The sequence below is a fragment of the Pteropus vampyrus genome, unplaced genomic scaffold (assembly GCF_000151845.1).
Source record: "Pteropus vampyrus isolate Shadow unplaced genomic scaffold, Pvam_2.0 Scaffold186, whole genome shotgun sequence".
Taxonomy (NCBI): Eukaryota; Metazoa; Chordata; class Mammalia; order Chiroptera; family Pteropodidae; genus Pteropus; species Pteropus vampyrus.
Window position 1 is genome coordinate 1,378,288 of NW_011888967.1, and position 24,663 is coordinate 1,402,950.

Below are 24,663 nucleotides of genomic sequence, written 5' to 3' on the forward strand. Positions count from 1 at the left end.
AAAAAAAAAAAGAAAAAAGAAAAATGATAACACAAGAAGTGAAATTTGAATCTACCATAAACAGAGTTATAGAAGAAATAGCTGCCCATGAGAATGTTGACATTGCCTAGAAACTCTGGATCTACAGTCAGAGACTTAACGGAGGTGACCTTATTGACATAAATGAAGGTAGTGATCGAAGATATCTCAGAAGTGATCCCAGCAAAAACCTTCCCCTTACAGGAACTCTGGAAGAAATATCTCAGAGATATTTCATGACCTTGACAGCTCAAAGGACAAAATGTTGGAAGCTAATCCAAACTTATAGAGCAGGATGACAATTTGCCAAGACAAACAAAAGATGCTCATTCTGTATCATAAGCTATATGATAAGAAGAAAAAGGCGAGCACTGTTCAAACTACTCTTGTTAAGATTTTTTAGTATATGTGCTGCTGAAGCGAGTACTTGCTAAGCTTTTTAATAAAGAGATAAAACACTCATTCTGTTTCGAATGTTTTAAATTACAGTATACTAAATGAACACTAGTTACACTATTTTTTCTTCCTTTCTCCATGCATTCAGATCTGAAAGTTTTGAATGTTTTAACAGAAATTTTGAAGGTTTCAGAATAATCATAATATTTCCTATTGATTCTTCAGATTACAAATGTATCTCCTTGTGCTTCACTTTGTTGGGCTTCACAGATGTTGTGTTTTTTACACACTGAAGGCATGCCCCTCCACCAACAAAGAATATCAACTCCCTTTATTGGATTATTCGCATTATTGCAGTGGTCTGAAAGCAAACCTGCAATATCTCTGACGTATGCCTGTTCTTTGCATGATTTCAGTTTTCGCGGTCATTTTTTTCAGTCCCGCATTGTTGTGTAAAGAGAGGACTGCGTTATCACGTCCTTTTAGAATTAGCTTGGCATACAGAACTACTTGTTGATTTTCAGTTGTAGAGGGATGAACTGAGCTGAAATGTTTTACAGGAAGGTGTCCAGAATAGGGAAAAACTCTGAAGTCAAACTTGAGAGGAAAATTCTGAATGGAACTGACAGTATTTTGTCTAAAAAAAGAAAGAAGTTGAGGTTACCATCATTGCAAATAATGGAAAAGCCATCACATAAAAGTGCCATTCTTGAGAAGGAGAACTAGCTTTAAGAATGGAATATTTGGCAATAGTTTTCAATTTCGTGAATAAATGAACCTTCTAACAATTGATATAAATGGAATTCAGTGACTTGCAACATAGTGCCAAGCAGAGGCTGATTGACCATATGTCAGGGATGTTGTAACAGAAATTAATTCCTACACAGGGTAAGAGGGGAGGCTCTCACCACAACTCAGATTCCAAACATCCATGTGGTGGCTTTAAAATATGTCCACAAATTCTTCAACACTTCTTTCTTCAAAAGCCAGAATCTAGTTCCCTTTCCCAACCTTGAGGTGGGCCAAATTTAGTGATGTGCTTGGAATAAAGTGTTTACAATGCTATGACTTCTAAGACTAGCTCATAGAGGATAGTTTGCACCTGGCTCTTTCACTCTTGGATTATTATTCTGGGAGAAGTTGTAGCTGCACATGAATTTCATTTCTTCATTTTGCTTAATCCAAGCCAATTTTGTTTAGACGGATAGAACTATGCCTCCCTCGCATTCTTTCCCCCAGATCCTCCTACTGTACATATACTGTATATCCACTCCTTTTAGTCATTAAGCCTTTAATATATTAGGTTCTGATCAGCATCAAATTTATTTAAGAATAAAGCTTCAGGTTTGTCAACCATAACCAGGATATAATAACTAAACCTCAAACTAGAAGGTTTTAATAAAAAACAAAGATAACAAGTTGGTCCCAGGTACATTTCAGCTCGAGACTCACAAAAACGGAAGGCCCCACGGACCGCATCCCCGGGAAACCAGACCAAACAATGCCATGACTGACTTCAGGACCTGAAGCCATAATCAATTGCTCCCTGCCTTAGCCCCACCCAATCAGTAGAGGTCAGGGCCCCAGCTCCCACAGTAACCATGATTAATGATTTTTCCCTTATATAACCCAGGCACTAGAGGCCATAAGAGAGCTAGGTTTTTGAAAGCCCTATCTCGCCTGTGTCTCCGGGCTTGACACCAACTCCCTAAATAAAACTTGATTTTCTTTGCTGCAAACTCCTGTTCATATCTTATTTTGGCTTGAGTGCATGCAGGCAAGTGGACCCTTTAGAGTCCAGGGTAACAAAGCCTCCATGCCATGAGGATACTCAAGCAACCCTGGGAGAAGTTCTCATGAGGAGAAGCCAAGGATTGTTGCCAACAAATGTAAGCACCAGCTTACAATCATGTGAATGAACTTGAATGTTGTTAGTGTTTCCTTCAGACCCAGTCAAGCCTTCAAATGACTGCAGTCCTGGCTAACACTTTGATGAAATGATCTCATCTCATAAGGGATTGTGAGCCTTAGCCATTCAGCTAAACTGCTCCTGAATCCCTGACCCAAAGAAACTGTAAAAACAACAAATTGATTTGAGCCCCTAAGTTTTATTATGCAGCAATAGCTAACAAATACATTTCATTTTGATCTGAACACTGAAGGCAAATTGCAATCTTAAGAAACCTGCTCACACAGCTTCTATTTAATTTTTTTTTGCCAGTTTTCTTTTAATAGACTCAAACCACAATTCCCAAAACTAGTTCCTATCATTGAAAAATAAATGATTAACCAATGGTATTCTGCTGTAAAAAGTAGAAGTAGAGAAGGAATCTAAAATTAATTCCTCCCACTCTAGCTGATTATCACCCCACATTCAAATCTGCTGCAAAAGATAAATGCAGAGCTCACAAATAGGTCTTAAAGATCTTTTTAGCAGGAAGGAAATCCTTCAACACATTCATCACTCAGTTGCAAACAGTCAATGCAACAAGAGCTGAGCACTTCCACCCTTCAAATATGAAATAACCATTTCTTTCAGTATGGCACCACTTGCCCACCCAAACTTAAAGGTCCAGCCCAGACTTCTATGAATTCCAAATCCATACATTTTGCTATCGCATTTGTATTTCTTGAAAGATACTTCAGAGTCGACATGTCCAAAACGGCGTCCATTATCTTATTCCTCGAACCTTGTTCAGTCCTTGTTCAGGGTTGCTGTCTCATAGATTGAAGCCGCATTAATCCAGGGCATAATCTAGGAAACTTTGTCACATCTCTTTCTTACCTCCTGCATTAAACCTCAATGGCGTCCCACTGCATTTAAGATCCAGAAAAAAAAATTGTAACAGGGTCTACAGGGTCCTAATGCATCTCAGACGACTCCCTTCTCAGCCTAATCCCATGCCTTGTTCCTCCCTCTCCACGCTCTCTCTGCTGGACCTCACTGGTCCCATGTCGGACCCCGTAAGCACCTTACTCTCTCCACCATTGGGCCTTTACACAACCTCTCAGCATGGAACACCTTTTCTTTCTTTTACCCAAATAGCCTCATCTCATCTTTCCTATTTCAATTCAGCTGTCCTTTCTTAGGAAGCCTTTCCTGACTAGCTCAAATTCCCTATCCCTATCACCAATCATGCTCCCACCCCTAATCAATAATTCTCAAAGCACCAGAAAACTCTTCTTTAAGAAATACAGCATAGTGTTAGATGTATAAAATCTGGAACCAGGCTGACTGTCTTAAATTGTTTCCAGTTGTGTGAATTTGGGCAAGTTACTTAATATCTCTGTGCCTATTTTCTGTAAAGTGAGGACAGTAGTTATGAACATGTTGTGAGGATTAAATGACACAATATGTGTAAAAAGCTCAGAATGGTGCCAGACACATCACAGCATTACCTAAGTCTGAGCTATTGTATTATTACAGTTGTAATTTCACATGTATTCATAATTATTATTTTATTCATATCTCTACTATTAGATGGCAAATTCCACAAAGGTAGACATGTCTATTTTTATTTACTATCATAGTTCCACCGCCTGGCATAGGCTTAGCACATGATAGATGCCTAATGAACACTTGATGAATGAATAAATGAATGTAACGATATAGGGCCTAAACTCTAGAGAACCTTAAAGTGTCACACTAATGAGTTTAGAATTTATTCTCTAAAAGATTTAAGCAAGAGTCACATCTGAAAATTAGTGGAGCAATGATTGTAAGGTATATTGGGAGGAGAATTTAGAGACAGAACCCTTAGTGAACCATTTGAATGGTTCATCTGGGTGGAAACAATGGCCAGTACAGAGAGGAGCAGAGAGAGGAGTGTCATTTGGGCAGAATGTTAAGGAAGGACCCACAAGACTTGGTAGTACACTGGATCTGGAGGAAACAGTTGAGGATATATGTAAAAACTAAGTATCTAAGTGAGAGAATAGGATAATAGGACAGAACTATGGAAGCCAAAAGAGATGTTGGTTTGTTGGTGTGGAGGAGGGGTGAAGCGGGGGAGTGGGACTTGCAGTCAGAGCTGTCCCACAGCAGGTGTGGACGTAGGACTGAAGCTCTACGGTGGCCAGGTCCAGCGATGGAGATTGGAGTGACTGTCAAACCCACATGGGAGGCTGACATATCCGAGAAAGAGAAGATAGGGTGAGAAGGGCCAGTGGGGGAAGCCTGGGGTTTGTGGGGGAAGCCTGGGGTTTGCAGCTGATTTAAAGTTGCCAGAATGGGGAGAGGGGCCAGGAAAGGAATTGTAAAAGCTAGTCAGACACAGGCATGGGAAGTAATGATGTAGACGCTCACCTCTACCCACCAGTTAAGACTTCAGTTGAAAGGTCAGCCACTTCCTCTGATAACCTTTTGACCTACCCCCTCAGACTAAATAAAGTGCCTCTTTGACAATATTTGCATGTATTTGCCAATAGCAATGTGGTAGGCTGAATAACGGCCACCAAAAATATCGTTCCTAGTCCTTGGAACCTGTGAATGTCACCTTCCATGGCAAAAGAGATTTTGCGAATGTGGCTAACTTAAGAGTCTTGATATGGGGAGATTATTCTAGATTACCAGGGTGAGCCCTAATGTAATCACAAGTGTCCTTAGTAGAGGGAGGAAGAGGGCGATGTGACAGAGAGCAGAAAGCAACATGATCACTGACGTAACACTGCACTGCTGGCTTTGAAGATCAAGGGATTTAGGAATGCAGGTCTAAAACCCAGAAAAGGCAGGGAAACAGATAGATACTCCCTTAGAACTTCCAGAGGAAGTGGGGCCCTGCTGACAATTTGATTTTGGCTCAGTGAAACTGACTTTGGACTTCTGACCTCCAGAAATGTAAAAGAATCAGTGTGCGGTTTTTTTTGACCCACCAAGTTTGGTAATTTGTTACAGCAGCCATACAAAATTAATACAAGCACTTAACTCACTGCATTATAATTTGGAGTTAGGGTATCTGTCTCCGCACTAAAATATAATCTCAAAAGACAGTGATGCTCTTGGCCCTTGGGATTTCTGGCTCCAAACAGAGTGCTGAATCCACGAAAGCACCCAAATCTATGTCTACGGGAAGGTTGAAAGGAAGGAAGAAAAGAATCGGAATGAGAAGAAAAGAGAGGGAGGGAGTTTCAAAATAGAGAGAGTGATTGACAAAGGTCTATCCTTAAATATATGAAAATGACAATATGGATGCAGAGAACATGGGCAGGGGTGAGCTCCATGTTCCCCATCATTTACCCCACCTTCCTCCCTCCCCTCAGAGCCAGCAATCTTAAAACAGACTGGAGCAGACCACATCCAGGCAAGACATGAGGGATAGAGGGGAGATCCTAAGGTGAACACTAATTCGAGCCTTAAATCTAACTCTCACCCTAACCCAAATACAAAGGACTAAGGGTGTCGATTTCTCTGAGAAGCCAAAGGAAGTATGATCATCTGAGGGCTGAGAGTGCAGGCTCAGGAACCACAAAGACCTGACTTTGTATCCGAGCTCTGCTACTTACTATCTGAAAATATTTGGACAAGCTAATTATTTTCTAAGGCTCAGTTTCTCACCTGTAAAATAAAAAATAAAACTAATTCTTCAGAAGATTAAATGAGGTAATAAATGAGGAGTGCTAGGCAAGAACTAAGGCTTCAAGAAATAGTGTGTACACATAGCAAAACATTCAGTGAAGCATTTAGTGTACTACCGTCTATAGGTTAAAAAAAAAAACCTAATAAATAAAAATATACAAATATTATGTAAAAATTTCTTAGCTTGTATATTTTATACACCTTCTCTAGGAAAATACACTATCCCTATGAAACTATGGTAACACTGGTTGCCTGTTGGGAGGAATAATGATATGTCTAAGTGACACAAACAGGGAAGGGACTTATTAACCCCTACGTATCATTTTGTGAACTCGGAATTTCCTATCACGTGCATGGATTTTATTTGGGGGGAACTTTTTCTAAAATCCCAGTCCCATCATTTATCAGCTGTGTCATATTGGCAACTCATTTCTTAATGTTATTGGTCCTCTGTTTCCTCCCTGATAAAATGAGAATAAAAATACTACCTTCCTCATAAAGTTGTGCACATTAAATGAGATAACAGTAAAATGCTCTAAAGAATGCCTGGCATAGAGTAAGAATTCAACAACATCAGCAATTTCTGCTTCCATAAATATAGGTGGGCAAGATACTTTAAAGGGCCCTCCAGCTACAAAATCACCATATGCTGCATAAGACTTTCTAGGTGGTGCTTGCAGAATATAGGAAAAGTGTAAAGGTTTGTTTGTTTTTAAAGGGAAGACTAAAAAGAGGCTCTAGGCTGAAAGAGGAGCAGTGAGCACTAAGCTCAGACAAAAGGCACAGTGACCACCAACGGTCCCGAACTCCCAGAGAAGAAAATAAAAGTCCTTTCTGGAGGACCACATCCCCATACTCATTTCACAGTTGAGTGAGGAAGAAAGACACACAAAGGATACTGAGTAGCCCATGATCGCACAGCCCTCTGAGTAGTACAATCGCTTCTCTAGTTCAGGTATACTGACTTCTGGCCTAATATGTTGTGTTTTTTTTTACCATATTTAATTTATAAAATCTCCTTTACATCAGCTTCACAAAAATCCAGTTATTAAGTCTTAAGAAAGATCTGTAATGAATGAAGACAGCAATAAGCGTTTTTCTCTCAGTTTTTATGTATATTCCTCGCTTCTTGCTATATCCTTTATGTAGCACATGGAGAATCATTTTTGCCAACCAAGATTCTATCTTTAAAATTAATATGCGCAAATGTCCCCCAGAAGCTACTATAATTGGTTTATTCTAAGAGCTCAGGGGATAATTATGTGTTTTCATGAGCACAGCATTCACTAGTCAAACCTGGAATTCTAATTTAACTTTCTTGTCTTTTTATGGCAACCAAAGAATGGTGTTTGATGTTATATTCCTTCATTTTAGAGAGAAAAAAAAAAACTCTTTATGCTAAATTCTGTTTGATTTACGATTCATCTATCTCTTTTCATCCCATTTGGTCACTGGGACACAGCTGTAAAAAGAAACGATTTCGATAGCCCTATGATCGTACATCTTCACTTGCTCATCAATTTTCCAAGAACACTATAACATTTTATTAAAATGCTAAGTTTTGGTTGTGTTTCAACTACTTCGTGAGAGTTACTGCATGTACAACAAGGATAAGGTGCAGATGCTGACAGGTTAGCTGAGCTTGTGGGCTGGTTAAATGCAGGCCGACATGCAACTTTCCGGATTCAGACATACAACCTCCACGAAACTGCAAATATCTTCCAGGTTCATCTGTGAAAGTCTCACCTGTGCATGCCAAGGGCCTGAGACAGGATGCATGCCAATCAAATCATTGCTTACAGAGAAGCTGGGAGAAGAAATGCCAAGATTTGACAGAAAAATGCTAAAATACACTTCTTGGAACATACACACCCCAAAAGCAGAGACTTCTAAATTTAAAAAGACAAAAGAAGCATAACAACAAATTTACAAATCTTGATAGGATATATATATATCCATGTTAGGGACAACTGGGAAAATCTGAACATGGATCACAAATTATTAGAGGATATTGGGAAATTATTGTTAATTTTCTGAAGTGCGGTAATGGTATTGAGGTTATGTTACAAAGTGTCCTTAACCTAGCAGATACGAGCTGAAGAAACTCATGATGTCTGCAGTTATTTTCATTTGTTTTGGAAAAAAACAGAAAGAATTAGTAAATGTAAAAAGAAATATGCTTCTTGGCCTATCTTTTGTCATGTTCAGTAATACATTTTAACTGATAACAATTCAAGGCAACACATATTGTTTACATGTATACATCACATGTCATCAAACTGTTAACGATTCAGATAAATGTAGAAAATGTAGATAAATAACCCTTCAAGGGTTATTTTCTGGCTGAGGAAATAAAATTTACGTGCATATAGGAAATTGAGGACAACGCAGGGTGGCATGTTTCTAAAGGCCAAATTGGCATTACAGACTGAACTGGGAAAACCCAGAGAAGGGAGAACAATTCTAGTGAGGACTAAAAAAATGGTTACTTTGGGGAGGAAGTGATGGATAAGGTATATATCGGGAAGAATGAAGGGTAAGGGCATTCAAGGTGTGAACGAAAAAGATGGGGAAGACCAGACATGAAAAAAATATAACTTGATGTGTCTTTATATTGTCATAAATTTCACATCATTTCCTTTCTACATCTTTTCCTCTTACTGTCTTCTCACTCTATCTGCCCAGTAATTTGGCATTTTTGAAGCATTAAATCCTGTCTAGATTACATGGACAGTTTTTTTTTTAATTCTAATTCCAATGGCTTATCTAGAAAAACAATTCTTGTTTTTCTCCTTCCTCCTTGATCATTTGGAAAGAGAAAGAAAAAAAAAAAAAAGATTGTACAGACCTCCATTCAGACACATAAGGGTTGTAGTTTTCCTTCTTAATGTGAGTCATTTATATGCTACTTTTCCCGGCTGGATTAAAGCTTCTGGTAGTCACCAACCCAGCAAGGAAGGAGTGGGTGAGGTTTTCTCAATTTCCTCAGGGAAAGCAGAAATCCAAAAATGATTCCCTAGAACCAAATTGCATTTTTGAATTCAGAAAACATCTGGTTCTATTGTTTTACCTGGTTTTATTTGTTTGTTTTAATTTCAAAACGAACTCAAATTTATAGAAAAATTATGCCTTCCCAGTTTGATCTTCAGAGGATGAAGAGTTTCATTCTGACTAAATACCAAGATCTCCAGAGACACTGAGATGTTAAATTATATGTCTGAGATAAGACAGTAAAATGATTATTATGAAGCCTGCAACTAATTCTAATTCGGGCACACGTGCATGTTGCCAATGCTTTAGCTTCCACTCAAATATTGCAAAAGCCCAAAGCCAACAAGCCTAACCAAACTAAAAACCCAAAACGGCCGAAAAAAATCCTCGAATAACTTAAAAATTGGGGAAATAAAACACATGTAACATATCTGTATTAGTAACAGTATTTTATTACTATCGAAGGAACTTTATTATTTTTCTCATATGATAAATAAACATATTACACATTTATTATTTCAAAAGAGCTATCTATGGTCACTATCTGCATGTCTCTATCTTCCACCCATTCCAAAACCTAAACCAAGATGATTACCACCCTCTCTCCACCAGGATAAATCCCTAAGGCCAACAATAATCTCAGGTTTGCTAAATCCATCGGACATTTTCCCGGTATTATTTCTCTTACTTCTTCTCCATAACATGTAACATCTGCTCTACTCCCTCTATCTTAAAATATCCTCATCCTTTGCCTTTACCATGTTCCGGCACTGTAAATAATAAGTGGCAATTTACAAACAACATTTTACGAAGAAATAAACTTAACAAACCATAATATGAAGCCAAAGAGAATAGGTAGGGCTTTATAATCTACATTATTTCAGATCCTTAACATAGTCTAAGATAAAGGCATTTGAGAACTATAACATCACCCTCCTGTGGTTTTCCTCTGATTTGGGGGTTGTCTTTCTCATTCTACTCATCCTTTTTTACTTCGAACTCAGCCACTGGAATTAATCTAGTTCCTGTTCTCTTCTCAACCTTTACTCCACATTTTATTTTATATCTCCTGCTCAGATATTGCCTCTGAGCTCCAGACCTACAAGCCAACACCTACTTGACATCTCCATGTGGATAGCATAAGGCTACTTCAATTCAGCATGACCAAAACAGACGTCTGGGTCTGCCCTACCCGCGTGGACCTTTTCCTCTGTTCTTCAATTCAGTGATGGCCACCACATCTGTCCGGTTATATAAGCCCAAAACCCAGGAGAAGCTTGTCCCTCTCCCTCCACATCCAACCAGTCACCAAATCTCTTTGATTTTTGCCTTTCTATTGTCTCACAGATGTACCCACTTCTCTCCAACTCTACCACAACTCTACCTATCTCTTCTGCAATCTACTCTTCTCCAGTCTGTTCTCCACTCTGCAATTATTGTTTATATATTTTTTAAAATGTAAATCTGATCTAACATTCTTCATTGGCTCCCTATTGCCATTGGAATAAAGGGAAAGGCCTACAAAGACACTGATATGGCTATTTCTTATCTCTCTGGCTTCATCTGTTTCGGCCATACCCTCTTTCTCCACACCAGTTCCTAGTTCCTCCTTTTTATTGGGTCTTTACACAAGCCTTTCCCCTAGCTGTCTCTGACGAGTTAACTCCCATTTAACCTTCAGACTCAGCTCAAATAGCATTTACCTCCTCGAGATAAGCCAAATCTTCTGGTTTCATACTTCCATAGCACTCTGCGTTTTTCCTTTTTAGAAATTATATACTTACCAATGTTTATTTGATTATTGACTCTGAATGCAAATAATGCAGAGCCTGCATCTCTTTTGTTCACCATTTATCTCTAACCCCTGGGAGTCTGCACCTCATCAGCTATTAACAGTTCTTATGAGCACCACGAGGTTAGTGAGTTCACGCCATCCCGGAGCTTGAGGAGGTTCACACGTCCACACTGGCCTAGGGACCTGGAATGGCTTCTCTCTGTGTTTTGTACTTCAAAAAGGGTTAGGTCATACATGAGTCCACCCTACACAGGGCAGGAGGAAAACAACTTATAGGTTAAATAGTACAGAAGAAAAAATCTGCCCCACCTGCGGAAGGCATTAATAATGTTACTCCTTGTGTTGCATCCCAAGTGGCTGCAACCAGCTGAGAATATTGATTTACCATTTCCTGTCTGCTCTTCCAGGACTACTTGTGCCTCGAAAGGAATAACACACAGACCATAGCAATTCATTCTATTCATTCTTCCATTCAGAGGTATTTATTAAATGCCAATTTTATGTTAAAGCACTAAGTACTCTGAGGGACAGGAGATGGACGACAATAAGAGCTACTGTTTATGAAGGCTCTACCATGTTCCAGGACTATAAATTATAAGTGGCAATTTACAAACGACATTCCGAGTAAATTACCATTTTATGAAGACGTGAATACTTAACAAACCATAATATGAAACCAAAGGGAGTAAGCAGAATTTTATAATCTTTATTATTTCAGGTCCTTAACATAGTCCGAGATAAAAGCATTTAAGAACTTTACGAGGTCTCAGAGTTCCAATTAAAATCTACTCTTCCAGGTTCCTAATTATTCACTAGGACATGAAACTAATAACAGCTCCCAGTGGCAAAATATGTTGTATTAAGCTCCAGATCAGGAAAAAAAAAACAGAGTTTTTATTCTAATGATTGGTTACTTGGAAGACATTTTTAGCTGGATGTACATTTACCTGATTTTCTTATGGTGAAAACAAACCAAACACCATTTTTCCAACAAGTATTCATCTGAGCGCCTATCATGTGCTAAGAGTTGTGGATATGAAAGTAATAAAGTTATAGCCCCCGCCTTCAAAGTTAGGTTATGAGGGAGACTCATGAGATAAATAAGAGCCATAAAGAGGTACCAAGCAGTGAGTAGAGCACAAAGGTGCTATGGTTTAGCTCTGCCCATTAACAAAAGGGCAGGAGTGATGCCAGTAGTAACCTCATTGAGAAAATGACACTTAGTTAGTCTTGAAAAGTATTAATCCAGCAGATGGATGGTGAAGGAGGAGTAGAGACAAAGACCCAAAGGCATAAACAATATAGAAGACTGGGCAAACAGCCAGCAATGCCTAGATTTACCCCATAGTTAAGCAATAAAGAACCATAAAAAGATTTAAAAGAATAAATTAGTTTTAAAAACTTGTACATGGATGTTCAAAGCAGTACCGCTGACAATCAAGGATGGAAACAATTCGAATGTCCATCATCTAATGAACGGATAAACAAAATGTAGTTTATCTATACCATGGATCATTCAGCCATAACAAGTAATAAAGTTCTGACACATGCCACAACATGGATGGACCTTGAAAACATTATGCTAAATGAAAAAAGATAGGCACAAAAGATCACATATTGTATGTGTCCATTTATATGAAACATTCAAAATAGGCAAATTTATAGAGACAGAAAACAAATTAGTCATTGCTGAGTGGTGGGAGTTGGGGAAGAATAGGGAATGACTGCTTCAGAGTTAATGGGTTTCCCTTTGAGTTGATAAACCTATTCTGGAACACTATGAATGTAATCAGTGACATTAAATTGTACACTTTTAAATGGTAAATTTCACATTAAATTATAAAAGTGAAACAAAACAAAACTAAAAATACGAAAAGTTATCAAGTAATTCTCCTCCACATCCCCAACTCTTCACTCCTACTCTACAAAAGTAAATATTACTTAGATTTTTACTTTTAATATTGCCTTCCATAAATATGTTTTATATGTGCATGGAGGAGACTGGATGGTCGTATGATATATTTTTCTGTCAGTTTAAAATTCCTATATCACATTAAGCCTAAAAGAACTCACTGTAATTAGAATTACCTTATAATTGCTTTAGCTTTCAAAGATTTATTTTTTAACTCATGAATTAATAGCTTGTCAACACAGTTGGCTTTTCAGGTGGTGTTTACTCAGAAAGGTTCATTCTGTCAAAATAATATTTTAAAACCCTGTAACAGGCTGAGAAGAGAAAGAGAATTGTGACTATAGAAACAGGGCCCACGGTGATGCCAACCTGAGCAAGGCCATGATGGAAATGAAAACTTGAAGGGTATTTATCGTGAAATGCTTTCAAGTAATAGTGCATAAATCACTAACTCATGGGGGGAAATTAGCATTTCACATGTAGAGGCACCAATTTCAACAGTCAAGAGGTTTTGAAAAACAGATTTCGATTAGAAGTTAAAGTTAATGTAATTTATCCTTTAGAGTTAACAAGCTAGTGTGATAAAATCAACTGAACATGTTTTCACAGAGGAAAAGGGTACAGCTTTTAAGAAGGTAGGAAGCAATGTCAATGTCATGCATGCAGTAAGATCTTGTGAGAGAAAATCAACATTTATTGCTCAGTTTTAGAAAATGTATGGGAAGAGATGAATCTGTCCTTACCTTTAACCTTAGATAGTGAATCTATATTAACAGTTTAAGTGAGGAAAGCTATTGTAACGTGGCCGTTTGATGATCTGAAAGCAAAGAGCTACCAGTGGCTTTAGGAAAGAGAAATCATTCATTGTATCATCATCAGATATTTATTTTAGGGTTAGGATTAACACTCTGAGCCTCAGTTTTCTTGTTTATGAAATAAGAAGTTTCATTTCATAAAGCAGTCAGGAGAATTATATTTTGCAAAGCACTTCGGCATAAGACCTAGCCCATAACAACTGTCCAATAAATATTCACTACTATTATAGCCGCTAACATGATCAATATTATCATCAGTGTGACTCCTAACTACAAGTTTATAATCTAGTGTCAAAATGCAATGTAAGATGACTTACACTCACAATTTATTTCCTTTTTATTCATGTTATGGTATTTTAATGCACAACTGCTTAAAGATATGCTACTAATTTTTTACTGATCAAATTTTTAAAATCATAATTTAAATGTACTATGAAACTCTCACTTTAAAAAGTTACTGTTGTAGTTGAGTGACCAATTGGGAGTTTATCTTGTACTTTGTTCTCTCAGTGCCTTGGATGCACCAGGAAAGAATGAAACATTGTTCACCCTAGAGGGGAAGATAAATATTAAAACCAGTGTGACCACAGGGGTCTGTATGAGTTGTTCTAGAACAAGCTGAGCACAGGGGCGTGGAATTGCCACTGAGCTCCCTTGAAGAAGGCCCTTTCCAGCCTGGACAGGACAAAAAGCTATGGCAGACAGATGGTTGAAATCAGCACCCAAGTGCAGTGTCATGTGATCACAAAGGACAAGGGCAGTCATGGCCACCATGAACTTAGAGTTAAGAGGTTGTCTTCATTTAAGAACTGCACATCTGGATGATCTCTTTTCAAAACTAAAAAGAAGTTCCATGAGGGCAGCAGCTTTGTCTTGTTCATTCAGAACAAGCTGTAGCTCCAGAATAAGAATAGGACCTGGGACATAATAAATGCTAAATCAATATCTGGGAATAAATGAATACTTAGATCATAAAAGGCTCCAGGAATCCTTGCAAAGTGGAAGGAGAGGAAAGAGAAGTCCCAAAATGACTGATATTGGACTTATCAATAATCATATGTGTAGGGCTCAAACTGATTCTCTTAAAATTTGAGAAATGAAAAACAGTAACGTTAGTAGCATCCAAATGGGTAGATCAATACATTTCTGGGATATTAATCACTGAAAGCATTTAAACAAAGAATGGACAAGGATGTCATAGAGGTGAAAGAACCCTATTTGAGATGCAAGATTTGATGATCTGCAGTTTTTGACATTTTGAGGTCACTTACCGTTTTGAGATCTAATGAAAGCTATGAACCGCCTCATAGAAAAACCCATATGCAGACATTGCAACAATCGGAGCAAGGAGATTAATGGATGACTAGTTAAAGAAAAACAGGATAAGAAGAATCCAAGATCCCTTTTGAATCTATCAATCTGTAAAAAACATCTCTTACCAACTCTTTTGTAAGGCACATGCATATCCTCAGTTTTGTAAATTCAGATATATGCGTATTAATTAAATTAGTTTAAGAGCCATTACTTTTGTATTATTTGGGGAAGGCTGGGATTGTGGGAAGGCTGTGGTTTGGGAATACTTCCAGACTTTGAGTTTTCTGGGTGCTGAGAACCGAGATGTAAAAACAGTTTTACTGACGAGAGTCCATCAAACAGGGTTGAAGGAAAAAAATCAAGAAAGGGTGGCATAGTTTAACAGGAAAGGAACTAGGAGGTGACTAAGAGGACACAGCAGGAAATCTTAGACTTGGCTACAGTATAAAGATGGTTTTGTTGTTTAGGATTCAAAGGCACAGCAAAGAAGAAGGCAGGGCTGAGAGAGTTAAGTGCTCAGGTGGCCGAAATGGTAACCAGATTTAAAATCAAATCCAGAGAGATAATAAATGCTGGAGAGGAAATAGATCTGGATACAAATCCCACCTCCATTTCTTCCTATCTGAATTGCACTGGACAAGCTGCTAATAATTTCTCCGAGCTTTGTGTCCCTTATAAGTGCACCAACTGATGGACTATACCCTTTACCCTGTGATACTGATTGTTTGTCTTTTAGTAAATCCATAATTCACTGTGGGTGGAATGTGTTGCTTGTGACTTCATCGCTGGCTACAGAATCCAGTTTTATAGTCTATTAAAAATATAGCATATAGTAGGTATTCAATATTTGCCGAATGAATAATTAAAGGCATTACATAGGTAGTAAAGTGCAAAAAATTCCTATGTTTTGACATAAAACCAAATTCTCTTAAAGGTAACATCATTTTCAAACCAGAATAGATCTAATCAACATAACTAACAACTTCTAAACATCTATATTTTGTGTAGTAAAAATCGCTTTGAGACAAGATTAAATTACATGCAACATTTTTACTTTCTAAAGTATACACAAATTTGTTTTTAAAACATTCACAACAAAGATTAAGACAAATTATGCAACAGTTTCTATAATTTTCAGAGCATTCATTCATTTAGTATTTACTGAGTACCTATACTATCTGCAAGATCCTGTGCTTGCTGAGAAACAGTAACTACTCTCTCCTTTTCTTCTTACATCATGTGAATAGGAACTTCTAATCAATTTGAATGAAAATATATACAAATAAGGTACATGATCCTTATGTACAGCAAATGTGTATAAGTAGTGTACAAGAAAAATGGACAATAAAAGATATTTATAAGGGAGAGGTCACTTTGGATAGGGAGGTAGTAAAAAGATTTTGGAGATGATACTTGAGGCGAGTCTCAATGAATGAGCTTGAGCACAAGCAAAAAAGAAGACAAGACAGCAGGCTTAAAACTGGCATACCTTCTAAGAAGAGAATAGTATTTCTCACTAATATAAATAGATTTAAAATTATTGAATAGTCTCTCGTTAGGCTCCTCAACATCCACAAAGCTCTATTAACAGTAAAGGCATGTGCTTCTGCATTTTACTGGCAACACAGAACAGTGGCTTTTACCAAGGAGAACTACTCAGGCTCCTGTTTTTAGTGTTCATCAAAACTCCAACAAAAGACCACTCTTAGGAGGAGTACCTGAAGGACATGCAGTCCTGCCACCCTTCTGACATCTTGAAGTTTATCTGTAGGTCATTTCGGATCAACAAAGACCTAGGTACTTGAATGACCTCCCATTGTCTCTCCCCACAGCCTCAGCCCTACAGAATAGATATATGGACCCCCCTCTTTTTGTCACATCTTCAGCTCAAGTCAAAGGTGCTGAAGAGAGGCACCTCTAAAAACTCCCTTGCACAGGAAAGCCGTTAAGCAGAATTACAAGACACAATGTCTATCTAGGAGAAATTCTGGTCTGAACTCAGCTTCAAGAATAGACAGGTCGACCTTGAGCAATTGCTTTTAGTACAGATATTGCCAACCAGGTAACACACATCCTTTTACCAGCTGGCACCTAGGAAAGATAGAGGCCAGTAAGAGTGTAGGTCATTTTATAATGCATTTTAAATCTAATTCCGAGCTTTATGTCAACAACTGATTATTTCCTCTCTCTGTGAATGTATAGAAATATCACCACTTTTCTGTGCCCTCTGGAGCTACCGAACATCCTTTCTACAGAAAGGTGGGTTGTAAATACATGACCGATTGGATTTCTCTTCTTGCAGGTGAAAGAAGTCCACCTGGTCTTTATCCCTAAATCATAAGATCAATGCCTATTAAATGAGCGGGCATGCCATAGGCCTGCAAGGGATACTGCCCATCTCTGCATCTGTCAGAATCTCCCAGGCAGTCAGTCCAGTGTCAGATACACCAGTAAGGAAGACTGCCCCACAACCACGGTGGCAAATCAATCAAGACTGCCGAGAAATTCCAAGAATTGATAGACAACTTTATATAAACAGAAGGGCAGCAAGCTCCAGTCATACCCAGCAACATTGCCTCAAAACTTCAAAGAATAAGTCTAATAAAACTTTTTAAAAATCTCTTTAAATTAGAAATGTCTTTATTTAACACGTCACATATGAATGTGTTTGTATTATACATCATATTCAGCATACTTTCCTAACCACTTACTTTGTGTTAAAACAATAATACAATGTTAAGGGGCCCTAAAGACAATAGGGTTTCAGCCTTCCTCATGACAGGTGGCAGCAGGAACTCCTGGAAGGAGCATGGACCTTGGTAATCAGATAGGCGTGGGTATGAATCTTGGCTTTGCCACTTACTCACTGTAATTGCAGCCAAGTCAAATAACACCCTGAGCCTCTATTTTCTCATTTGTAAAGCAGGAATGATGAAGAAGATGATGATGTCTCATTTCAGGGTTCTTGGTGTAAAAAGAATCTAGCTGAGTGTCTAATACATAGTATGACAATAACTTGTCCTCTCATTTGTCAAAGAACTTTAAATCGATTCAGTGACTGAGAACATTCTATAAAGCTAAGTATAATCAAAGGCAAAAATAAAATCATTACTTCAGCCAAAGAAAAATAATAACAATGGCCAATATTTACTGAGTAATTGCTATGTGCCAAGTGCTATATGCACACTATCTCAATGACCTTACAATTCTTTTGGGGTGCTATTATTGTCTATGTTTTATAAATGAGGATGCCGAGGCTCAGATATGTTAGGAAAGTTGTCCAAGTAAGCATCATACTCTGACTCCAGAAGCCATGCTTTAACCACCAGGAAAACACTAGTTTGAATAAATTTGCAAAGTTTTGTGAGAGAACAAAGAGTAATTTATTCCACCTGGGGATGACGTGCAGGAAAGCCTTTGAAAAGAAGGGGACATCAGAACTAGGCCCTGAAGGAAGAGCAAGATTTCATTTCGACAGAAGTTGAGAAGAAAATGGGGATGTAAAAAGGAGGACTATTCCAGGCTGAGAGATTGGCTCCAACAAGTGGTGGCTTAAAAAGGCAAATGTTCTGGGAAACAGGGAGAAATTGGCATGGAGAGACATCCCTCAGCTCATGGACACATCATGGTGATAAACCAGTCATGGTAATCCCACTCCCATTGGCCAGAAAGAAAGATGGAACAAGAGGAAGTATTAGAAAAGCAGCTTGGGCCCAAATAATGTCATGCCTCGAATGCATTCCCAGGGCGTTTGGAGCTTAGGGGCAATACAGAGCCACAAGTGGTTGCAGAAGAGAAGACACATGATATTGCCCATACTCCAAGAAAGTAACGGTTGGTAACATGGAGGAGACATTAGAATGGGGGAGAGAAAACAATTAGGAGGCTCCTGTAATATTTTAGGCAAAAGACAATGAACAGCTAGACAGAGCCAATGGTGCACAAAGATACCACAGAGGAAAACTGGCTGGGTTTGACTACTGATATGGATATCTGAAAAGACATTGACATTTTTGGCCAATAAAGAGAAGATAGAAATGGGGAAAGGAGAAGGCAGCTAGCAGAACTTTGAAAAATAATACAATCCTTTGAAGAAGCAGTATAATAGTTACTGGTGCCCTGGGCTGCATTTAACAGAGGTGTAGACAATACAAGAGATATTACGTTAACCCCCCAAAAAATTCCAAAGGGAGCAAGCAGTTCTAGAGACAGTTAACTATTCAGTCATGTTATTCATGTATGTCTTCAATGACATTCAAAGAGGGACTGGGTTGGTGTCTCTGAAATCAACATAATTTTTTCCTCAATCTCAAACAGTGGCGGCAGCAGCTCCACTCTGCACACACACAAGCACATCCAAAAAGAAAGGACATCTCTTCCCACATCTGTGTTTATTGGCTAGGGAGAAAAATATTCCGAAGAAGCCGCTAAGCCGACTTCCTGCTTGCCAGAATGCCATCACTGGCCACCCTTAGTTATGAGGAAGCTGGGAAAAGCAGTATTTGGCAAATGGGATTATGATTACCATAACTGGCTTACACCATGATATATCCAGAAGCCAAGTACATTATAGGCTGATCAAATTCAGACGTGTTAATAAGGAAAAAGGGGTTATGAATGTGTAACCAACAGTGTCTGCCATGAGCATTTTAAACAAAGTTATCTGCCTTCCAGAAAACAGGAATTTACACGACAATAATGTGATACTTGGGCATTAACATATGTTTCTAATGAAAGCAAAGGGATATCATATCTTAGCCCAAATTCCCTCTTCAAGGTCACAGGATATTCGAGGTCCTGAGCTTGGCAGGAAGATGGGTTTTAATCTGCCCAAGCAAAAGGAATGGATGACACAGAACCACTAAGATTTGTGATTTAGACTGTGAGAAATCCTGGCAAAGCAAGATGATGATGCGGTCTCAGGTAAAATATAACTCTTGCTTCTTCCAGCAGTTTGGGGAATTAAAGAAAATTGACCAATGCCCTTCACCAGGGCTATTGAACCTTTTCCTACATGTCCAAATCCTTTGTGTTCTTTAATATCCAGCTCAATTTTGGCTTTCTTCATCAAGCTTTTCCTATCACCAGTCAATTTGTATTCTACCATACTATCTAATACATTCACAAACATCTTTCTGACTCTATCGTCAAATAAAGTTGACTTGACCTAAATAGTTACCAATTTCGTCTTTCTCCATCTCCATTGCTGACAATAACTGCTGATATTTATTGGCCATGTGCAACATGCAAGGCATTAATCTATGCACTTTACAATTATTAATTCATTTAATCCTTTTAACAATCCTATGAGGTAGACTATAGTAATTATTTTATATATGAGAAAACTTGGAAATAGAATTGTTGAGTAACCTGATCAAATTCACAGGCATTCTTTATACTGAAGCCAGAATGATCTTTTAAAAAATGCAAAATTTTGTCATGCCACAATCTTTCCCCAACTCCCTATGCTCTCCAAGGTCTTGTCCTGCCTAGCTCTCCAGTCATGCCTTCTGTTATCCTTCCTCTAAAGCTTTTTGACTCTAAATATCTTGATGCTTTCATTTCTTCCTACCCCAGAGCCTTTGCACAATCTATTCCCTCTACCTAGAAGACTCTTCCTCGCCTCCAATCCTACCTGCCTTACCTACTTCACTTCTATTCTATCTTCAGATTACAATTTAAATGTCACTTCACACTCAGTAAAGTCTTCTTTCCACCACCACATTAGTTCAAGTTCACAGCAGATCTTGTTAATGTAGCATTAGATTATCAACCTCATGAGGACAGGGTAGCATTTGCATGTTTTGTTTATCAGTGTCATCTCCAGCAGTGAGCCCAGACTTTGGCTCTGGATTTGTCTACTTTTACGCAAGTCCAAGCTCCTTTACTAAAAGGGCAAGTCCTTTGAGGTCAGGTACTGTGCCTCAGGGAGGAGGACTGCTACAGAGAAGAGAATATGGGGTTTGGCTCATGTTAATTTAAAATCCAGCTGCTCAACCATCTCTGAATGCATGATTTCTCGAGTCTCAACTTCCCCATCTGTAAGTGGGAAAAACAACACCATGAAGACTAAAAGAGATACTGAAAATAATGTGCTAGGTAATCTGTTCTTTAGACCTTTCTTCCCAATTTATCTTTATGAGCCAGCGAGTCAATGACATGACTAATGAGGCTTTGTAGCTGAGGTCTAGTCACCTCTTCCCATCCCACAGCTTGTCCCAGGCCTTGGCTTCCTTCTCCACTGGTTGGCCTGAATGACTGCCACCATGTGGAAATATGCAGAATGCTGCAATGAGCTATGGGTAAAGGATTTGCTATGGGCAGAGGAAAGGAAGAAGACAGAATAAATATGTACGTGTTAAATATCCACTAAGTGATAGGCATTTTCATACATTATTTCATTTAATACTTAGAAAAGGAAATCTGATTCTACAAATGAGAAAATTGAAGCTTAGAAAGGTTAAGTGTCTCACTCATGTTCCCACAGTAGGTAAGTGGTGAAGACTGCTCTTGATTCCAATTCTCTGTTTCTCCATAGGCACTACTCCAGGGCACAACCTCCAAAATGATTCTCTTCTTTACTCTCGCTTCTATGTAACTGCATTGAGACCCAAGGCATCTTTACGTAACTTTAAAGTCAACCCAACTCTGTTTCATGTGGGAAGAATCAGATAATTTAGTAATACTTGGGCACACACTGTCTCAACATTAATTAAATATTTGCAAATGAACTATACATGCTGGAGTCTTTCTTTTAAAAATCTACATGGCACTGGAGTAGAAAAACTAACTGAATTCAAAATGCCCAATACTAAAATGTTAACTAGAAAATATTTTTAATTAACCTAATTTTGAATGAGCTTTAATTAATGAATTAAAAGTAGTTTGTCACTACCATTCTCTGGACCTAAATGAAGCTATATAAAATGAGGGATAAGATCTAGAAGAAAGAGGGATAAGAACAGAGGAAATCATGTCCTCTTTCTCTGAGATGCTACTCCAGACCTGAGCTTGAAATGGAGAACTGAGCTCCCAAGACCTCACATAACTGGTTCCATCACATAGCCTATATACTGTGGTTACCCAAAATGTAATCCACCCACTACCTGTATGGGAATCTTCTGGGACCTAAATTATCTGATTCTTCCCACATGAAACAGAGTTGGGTTGACTTTTAAAGTTACGTTGGCATGCCACTTCCTGGGGCCCATTCCAGTCCTATAAATTCAGATTCTGTGAGAGTGATGCCCAGGAATTCACATTTTAACAAGCATCCCTAGATGTTTCTGATTCATCTCAAGTTTTGAAACTAGCTCGGTAAAAATGTAAAGATCATGATGATTCCTCATCTTTATTTCATGAGGATATAATTTTCTGTTTCGAACTTTGAAAAAATTTAAATAAGATATATATCCCAGAAACTCTAAAGGCATTTCCACTTTCAAATGGGAGAAATCCAGTCTTGACGTACATATGACATGGTCCCTTTATACACAGTTAGAAACCAACTGCCTTGCTCCTAGGAGGAGAGCAGTAAGTAGTTACCAATTCACTAATTGGGGCATTTTATACCATAAATCTAAGCCACTTGATTAACTCACCTTTGTATTCCATTCCTAGTTAATTTCCTCCTGTAGGGGGAATGGAATTTTTCTAAATTTATAAATTCAGAGTGTTCATTAGTTAGGAATAGACTCCCTGACTCAACTACTAATTGCATGTTCAGGACTCTTTTATTCTTCTGTACACCACCCAGAAAAGGTAATTCTTTTTTTTAGATAAATTACTTCCTTTTTTATTTCTCTTCACTAGTTAAAGCCAGTCCTCAAACCCACACTCTTGTCTGCTATCCTATCAATTAAAATTCTGGATATGGGAAATTAATTTTTATGAAGAATCCTAAGACGTGAACAGCTCTTTGTGATTAGGCAAACATCTCTAATCTTTCCCGGGTTTGATGGTCTCTGTTCTTTTGCCTCTTGGCACTTGCTTTGTACCTATGGGTTCCTTGAAACTTGATAGTCAAGTATGCAAGGCAATAATTCATCAGTTTCAGGGCTTATGGGAGACTCCATATTGGGGGAGCTCTGAGAGTTTTATCACCTTGGAAACACAACAGCAGTCTCCCCGAATAGGCACAGAGAGAATATTTTTTTAAGCATCATTAAAAAAACAGAGCTTAGTTATCCCCAAATGTAAGAGTCACGATTCAAAACTGTCACTGACTCGGAAGAACCTTTAGTCAGGAATAGTATCTTCAAGCTCACAAATCACAATACTTGTACTTTTGCTAATCAAACTGGTGGGGGGAAGCTCGAAAATATCCTATCCTCATCTTTATTTTTTCTTCTAAAAGCGTTATGATTTTCACTTATCACACTGGCCAGGCCACTGTTGATACAGTTACCAATGATGTATATGGAACAGTAAATATTAGACGTCAAGTTACCCGTGTTGTTTGTGGAAATTCTGATTTTGGAAAACGAAGTGTAGAAGATACATTTATAGAAGACATTTTGAACCTTAAAATGGAACTGCTTGCTTTGATGCAAATGGCTATGGGTGTGTGTTGGTAGGTGGTGGATAATTTCTCTCCATTATCCCTTCTAGTATTGCAAGTTGTCTAATCTGAATCATTAGTATATTGTCTGTTTAATGATCAAGTGAATGAATTCAGTTCTTTCCTTATGCTTTGCACTGATAGGGCTAAACATTAATCGAATGACCCCTCTTCTTTTATTGCTTTCCTAATAAATTTACTTAGTGCCTAGCCTGTGCTAGGCAACTGTGCCAGGTGCCGGGTATAAAGATGAATGAAGCAAGGTTCTGGTTTATTAATGATCTCTTAAGATTTGCAAGAGTTATAATCTCGCTCCCCTTCCACCGCAGCCTGGACGGCTGTCGAACCAATATGAGTACTCCAAGGCTGTCAGCTTCTGGCAATACGTTGCTCCCCGGCCAGCTCATGAACCTAGCGTCAGGATTTATCTGGCGTTCCCCAAGAGCCAAACACTCAAGTTCAATTGTGGAGCCCGGTGGCTCGCTCTATACGGAGCGAACTCCTGGCTCCGCAGAGCACCGCACGAGATTCATTCCACCTGTCCGCCCGCCCGTCGGGGTGCGCCAGACCCCGCTCCCGCTTACTTTGCCACTGTCGCTCACGCCGAGGATGTGATCCCGCAGCACCTCCATTGGGCAGGTCCAGGTGGAGTGGACGAACGTCCCTCGGAAGATGTGCGCCAGGGGCGGCATCCGGGCGGCACACATGTCAGCGGCCGAGCGCAGCGCGGGGCCCGCAGCTGAGGAGGGCGCACCGCGAGAAGGTGCGGCGAGGGCTCCCGCGGCTACCGGCGACTGCCGAGCAAGCACCGGCTCCGGCCTGGTTTTGCCCCCGTTTCCCCTGGCGATCGCCTACCTCCTGCAAGCCGCGCCCAGGGGCTGGCTCCCTGCCTCCTTGATGCCAATAGGATTTTTCTCCTGGGAGCTGGGCTCTGCGCTCCTGTGGGGTGTGGTTTTTCTCTCCTCCTTGGTGTTAGTTTTTGATGTGTTAACTCTTTGAGTTTCCAATCACGGCTCACGTTGCAGTTCTTTTAAACAGTGGTGACTGTCACCCACTCATGGGGCGGGAGATGAAGGAAGAAGCTGAAGGATTCAGGATTCCAGCCTGTACCCTGACTTGGTCACTAAATCTACTTTTCTTCTGTGTCTCACAAACTCCTCTACCTTTCCTTAGCTGGCATGCCTAGAATTACATCTGCCTGCTTTCTCTGCCCTTTAAACTCTTAGGGCTATTCGTGGCCAAACCCTGGACTCTTCGGCCTGTAGCACTCATAGGGTCTGAACTGAC

General features: G+C 39.1%; 1 protein-coding gene across 2 annotated transcripts in view; it reads right to left on the reverse strand.

Annotated features, from left to right (window-relative positions):
- The window catches only part of GDA (guanine deaminase), a 76,950-nt gene extending 52,658 nt beyond the window's left edge, over positions 1-24,292 (reverse strand). Inside the window, exon 1 of one of the 2 annotated variants that reach the window (XM_011371264.2) lies at positions 23,961-24,292. In XM_011371264.2, the coding sequence (XP_011369566.1) occupies positions 23,961-24,083 (123 nt within the window). In that variant the 5' untranslated portion in view covers positions 24,084-24,292. The remainder of the gene's footprint in view (positions 1-23,960) is intronic. The other variant, XM_023537354.1, reaches the window with a different exon arrangement.
- Positions 24,293-24,663: the final 371 nt, after the last annotated feature.